At 45.6% G+C, this 6000-nt stretch overlaps 1 protein-coding gene across 2 annotated transcripts in view; it reads right to left on the bottom strand.

Moving 5' to 3' along the window:
• Positions 1–87: 87 nt before the first annotated feature.
• Positions 88–6000, bottom strand: part of LOC122552333 (choline transporter-like protein 2) — a 76755-nt gene continuing 70842 nt past the window's right edge. Inside the window, exons 15-17 of one of the 2 annotated variants that reach the window (XM_043695089.1) lie at positions 5024–5286; positions 2673–2767; positions 88–429 (exon numbers count right to left, since the gene is read on the bottom strand). In XM_043695089.1, the coding sequence (XP_043551024.1) occupies positions 239–429; positions 2673–2767; positions 5024–5286 (549 nt within the window). In that variant the 3' untranslated portion in view covers positions 88–238. The remainder of the gene's footprint in view (positions 430–2672; positions 2768–5023; positions 5287–6000) is intronic. The other variant, XM_043695090.1, reaches the window with a different exon arrangement.

Below are 6000 nucleotides of genomic sequence, written 5' to 3'. Positions count from 1 at the left end.
TTGCAACCTACGGGAAAGAAACAGACACAATCACTCACTCAGGGTCACTTATAGCCTGTTCTGCCCTTGACCCTTCTGTTGGTGTCTGACTGAGCAGAGTCAGCAAGCAGCAGCAAGAGGGGACTAGACTTAAGAGTAAGTGGAGACGACAATGGGGGAGGTGAGAATGCGAGGGGCCAGCAGAAGGGCAAGAGCAAATCTAGGGGGAAAGCAATTTTTATAACCAAGGAAACAATTTTCACTCAAGACCCCAGAAATAACATTGAGATAACCAGAGAATCTGACCATTCAGCCACAGGAAATTTAGAAAGAGACAAATACTTGCCATGATATAAGCATTCCTGTTCAAAAACTTCAGGAATTTCTCCAAACACCAGAAGCAACATTTCAGGCAAGACAATATAAATTTTGCAACTTTATTCTGTGCACCTGTAAACCACAAATGGAAACGGTTATCATCTGCTCAGACAAAAAAAAACACAACTATACTTCTGTTCCTGTTCACTCATGGGATGTGGTGATGATGACTGGGCCAGCACTTTATTGCCTGTCCTGAGGTGCCCTCGAGATGATGGTGAATCGCTGCAGTCCATGTGCTGTAGGTAGACTCAATGTCCTTAGGAGGGGATTTCAGGATTTTGACCCAACAACACTGAAGGAATGGCAAAGTATTTCCAAGTCGGGGTAATGCGTGGCTTGGAGGGGACCTTAAAAATGTGATTTTGTTCCCATATTTCTCCTGCCCTTGTTCTTCTAGGTGGTGATGGCATCATAGATTTGGAAGGTGCTGCAGAAGGAGCCTTCATGAATTTATGTAGTGAATCTTGTAGATCGTATACACTGCTGCTACTGCGTGTTGGTGGAGGAGGAAGTGGGTGCTTGTGGAGGTGGTGTCAGTTAAATGGGCAGTTTATTCTGGATGATATCAAGCTTCTTGAATGTTGTTGAAGCTGCAAGTGGGGAGTATTCCATACACTCCTGACTTACAGATAGGCTTTGTGGAGTGAGGTGGTGAGTTACTCACTGCAGGATTCCTAGCCTCTGACCTGGTTTATACCCATCATGACTATATGGCTGCTTCTGTTCAGTTTCTGGTCAATGGTAATCCCAGGATGTTGACAATTGGGCATTCAGAGATGGTAACACCATTGAATATCAAGGGAAGATGGTTAGATTGTCTCTTACAAGAAATGGTCAGCCCAAGTTTGGATATTGTCTCGGTCTTGTTGCATTTGAACATAAACAGCTTCAATGTCCGAGGAGTCATGAATGGCACTGAACATCGTGCAATCATCAATGAACATCCCCACGTATGGAGGAGGAAGGTCATTGATGTAGCAGGTGAAGATGGTTGGGTCTAGGATACCATGCTGAAGAGCTCCTGATGTCCTGGAGCTGAGATGACTGACCTCCAACCACAACCATCTTCCTTGTGCCAGGTATAACTCCAACCAACAGAAATTTTGCCCCCAATACCCAATCCAGTTTTGCTAGGAGTCATTGATGACACATTCAGTCGAATGTAGCCTCAATGTCAAGCGCAATTAGCCTCATTTCACAAACAAAAACAAAATGGCTAGAAAAGCTCAGCAGGTCTGGAAACAGAGAAATCAAAGCTAATATTTCAGGTTGAGTGACCCTTCCTCAGAGGAAGGGTCAGTTTATATGCAGAAGATAGTGTGGGGGGTCATTGTGGAGGGACGGGAGAAGGGGAGAAGAGGGTAAGGAGTAAATAATAAGTGGGGATAGAGGTCAGAGAGGACAGCAATTGGACAGACAAAGGAATGGATAACAATTTGGCTAGGAGAGTGAATTAATGGCAACTATTAGTGGCAAACAATGGGTTGTGTGTAATAGCGCACACTGTGGGATAACAAGGTCTGGTGTATAGAGTAGGGGCTAGGACATGGGAGAGCTCAAGCCAGAAAGTTATTAACGTGGGTCCCCAAGCATTGAGGTGCAGCAAGCCTGAGACATATGTGGCCAGGGAACAGAGTGGTGTGATGAAGTGGCAGGCAATTGGAAGCTCAAGGTCTTTTTTGCAAACAGAATGTAGACGTTCTGAAAAGTGGTCACCCAGTCTACACATTTTGCTTCCCCATTGTAGAGGAGACCACAGTGTGAGCAGCAAATGCAATAGACTAGACTGAGTAAAGTGCAGGTAAAGACCTGCATCACCTGGAAGGTGTATTTGGATACAAAGGAGCGAGGTGGAAATAGACAGATGTTACACCTTCTGCGGTTGCAGGGGAAGGTGCTGTGAGGCTGTGCAGGTGTGTCTCTGGACCAGGGTCTCCACTCCCCTCTGGAATTCAGCTCTCTTATCCATGCTTGAACCAAGGTTGCAATGAGGTCAGGAGCTGAGTGGCCCAGGCACAACCCAAACTGGGTGTCACTGAGTAGGTGCTGCTAGATAGCACTACTGATGACCCTTTCCATCACTTTCCTGATGATTGAGAGTAGACTGATGGGGTGGATTTGTCCTGTTCTTTAATAGACAGGAAAATTATCCACATTGAGAGTTAGATATTAGTGTCATAGTTGTAGTGGAACAGGCTGGCACGGGGCGGGGGCTTGTATTAATACATCATCCAAAGTAGCTTTAAATAATAAATAAGCAACTGGCGAGAAATAGATGATGGAAAGAATTGAAAGGTTCCAACAGCTTTTACCTTTCACTTTCTGATCGATATATTCCAACAAAACTCTGATAACCTGGACAAGGGCTAAGAGGAGAGATCCAAATGCCAAGGTGCCAGTGTGGTACCTGCAGAAACAGAAAGATATGAAAATTAATTGGAAAGACCCTGTCAATAGTGTAGCAAACACCACAGGAGCATGACTGCTCAGTGGACAGGTAATGTGCACCTTTACTCCATGTGTCTCCAAAAAGAACGGGGTACCCTGCAGAAAGGCCTCCTGCCATCTGCCCTCCATCCAACAGGAGTGGAGAGAGGGAGAGATTTACCACACACATTCTGGGAATCAATCCTCTCTTCTTCGACATGGAGATCTGATCCCTCACCTTCCTTTGATACATTCAAACTACACCTACGTTGCAGGCTTAGGGCTGAAAACATGTTTGGAACAGAAGAAAATAAAGGATGGAAGTCAGAAAATAAAGGGAGAAAAGTTTAGAAATACCCAACGGCAAGCAGAATCTGCAAAGATCAGCTGTCAATGTTTCAGGATTTTGACTATAAAACGTCTACCATTTCTCCTGCTAATATTACTTTTACTTCTCTTCCCAGTGTCTGTTCTGCATTTACTTTTATTTTCATTGTTTTCTGTTACAGTAGTCTGACCCAACACAAACCTGATACTGCACTTCCTCAAGAAGCCAGTGGGTGGCACCTTGACCAAACAAATGAAACTGGGAACCACTCGAACAAGTTCACAAGGAGTCGGTCAAATTGATTCAAAACAGCATCTGACAGGCCCCCAGGATTTCTGTAGAATTGGCACAGTCCCAGACCACCACAGAAAGATGAAAAGGTGGTGATTTAACCTGTGGGTCACCACACCTCAGGCGAGGGAAAGGTGGAGAAGGAGTGTACTTCATGGTAACCTCATCCAGTGTGGGAATTGAACCCAGGCAGTTGGTATCATTTGCATTGCAAACCATCCAGCCAACTGGGCTAACCGATTGGAAGCCTGGCCCACAATCGGAGGACATCTCAATACGTGCTCCTCAGTGACCTCATCCTCTTCACCTCTAAAACCTCCTCCAATGCCAAGTCCTTGTTTGCTATCCTGTCACCTCACTGATCGCTGAGATTAGGTCACACACTTCTCCCCTTCTTCAAGAATCTAAAGAACGGGTCGCTATTGCTGCAGTTTGCTCAGTGGATTCATTGTCTGATTTTGTACAATTTCAATTTGAATTTGAAACAATGATTTACCCAGTCTTAACCAGGATAAAAAGGTGTGAGAAATCAAATATCACTACACTGCAGCAAAGCTCAACGCATGGGTAAACTCCCAATGCCCAGGGAAAGCCACTGTGCTCAGTGCCATGTCCATCATGGGGGAAATTATAAGGCATTGAGAAGTCCACTCAGTATTAATGCAGCAATTAAACTTTGTGACATATACCCAGCCCCCAGTGAGCTCAATGCAGTAGCAGGTTTTGTTTTGACAGACTCAGTGGTGCATCTGCTTGTGCTTTCTACAATGCCCACAATATGCCAGCAAGCTCAAAACAATTGATGCAGCTACAGTGTCAGCAATGGCACAGTAAGCCATCTTGTTAAAAATAGTCAATTGTTTCAATTTTACAGTTCAAAGTTCTTCTCTGTTTGGACATAAACAGTTGATTCCCCCTCTGCTGAAGGTGCTGACTCTCCCCAGGGTACAGTACTCCCTCTGCTGAAGGTGCTGACTCTCCCCAGATTCCAGCTTCCATCTCCTGAAGGGGCCGACTCTGTTCAGTGTACACGTTTAATTGATGGAGATGGCAGCATTCAATATCGTCCTGCATGAACTTTGACCCCATATCAGGTTATTCAAACCCATGTCTGGATGGGTGCAGCTCCAAGATGATCAGCACCATTCAGGACAAAGCAGCCCGCTTGGTTGGCACCACATTCACAAATATCCACTCCCTCCCCCGTCGACACTCAATAGCAGCAGTGTGTACTACCTACAAGTTACACTGCAGAAATTGACCAAAGATCCTAAGACATCACCTTCCATAACCATGACCACTTCTACCTCAAAAGACAAGGGCAGCATAGGAATACCAACCCCTGGAATTTCCCCTCCAAGTCACTCACCATCCTAACTTGGAAATAAATCACTGTTCCTTCAGCAGCACTGGATTAAAATCCTGGAAAATTCACCCGCCCTCTCCCCCAAGGGTATTGTGGGTTAGCCCACAGCAGGGGAACTGCAGCAGTTCAGGAAGGCAGCTCACCAACATCATCAAGGGCAACTAAGGACAGGAAATAAATGCTGGGCCCAGCCAGAGACGTCCATCTCCCACAAACAAAAACAAAACAAGAAAGCACACTCACGCTCTTACCTGAGTGCACGTCCTATTGAAGAAAACACCGGGAATGTTGGAATGTCATCCGGTTTATTGAAAGCCCAGTAGTAAGAGGCAAAAGCTCCTGCGAGTGTAACCTGTCCCAAGGCAATGACAAAGTTGCTGAGCCAGAAGAAGAGAAAGACATTGTAGAATTGGAAGAAGATGAGGTACCGATGATAGTATGACTCGCCTCCATAGAATGCAAATATACACTCTGCTTCTGGGCACTGCTTTATGATCTTGGAAATATTAAAGGTCTAGGAGGAGAGAGAGAGAGACTAAGTTATTCACAGAAATATCACCCTAGAACCATAACATGCAACCTCATGAAGCTGTAGAGGAGCTGTTCAACATCCTCACCACAAAGCTTCAATAGATACTGCCCACAGGTCAAGCCTCAGTAGCCCCCTTCCCCATCCCTGGTCAAAGGTGGCAGTAACCAGAGGACATTGACAGTCTCCTGGGTTTTTCCCCCAAGATTGGAACAATGAGGCTGGACATTTCCTTAAATCAGATGGAGAAGTGTGGTGCTGGAAAAGCACAGCTGGTCAGGCAGCAGAGGAGCAGGACAGTTGACATTTCAAGCATGAAGAGCTAATGCCTGAAACGTCGACTCTCTTGGTCCTCGGATGCTGCCTGGCCTGCTGTGCTTTTCCAGTGCCACACTCTTCGATTCTGATCTCCAGCATCTGCAGTCCTCAATTTCTCCATAATTCACATGCGTCTGGTTTCATACACAAGGAGACTTGGAGCAAGGTATTGCAATCCAGTTCTGGTCAACATATAGGAGTGGTAATGTCTGGATCATTCAGTATCACTCCAATCAGATTGTTGTATGTTCCCTCCCCATTGCACTGACTCCAGCTGACATTGTTTAGGAGCTTGTTTAAATGGCAGAAGCAGGCAAAGTCATCTCTCACATGTACAGAACCATAGACACATCTGGAAGCTCAGGCTGACAGGCCCATAGA

Source organism: Chiloscyllium plagiosum, chromosome 8, assembly GCF_004010195.1.
Source record: "Chiloscyllium plagiosum isolate BGI_BamShark_2017 chromosome 8, ASM401019v2, whole genome shotgun sequence".
NCBI classification, from domain to species: Eukaryota; Metazoa; Chordata; class Chondrichthyes; order Orectolobiformes; family Hemiscylliidae; genus Chiloscyllium; species Chiloscyllium plagiosum.
This window is presented reverse-complemented; position numbering and strand designations above follow the sequence as displayed.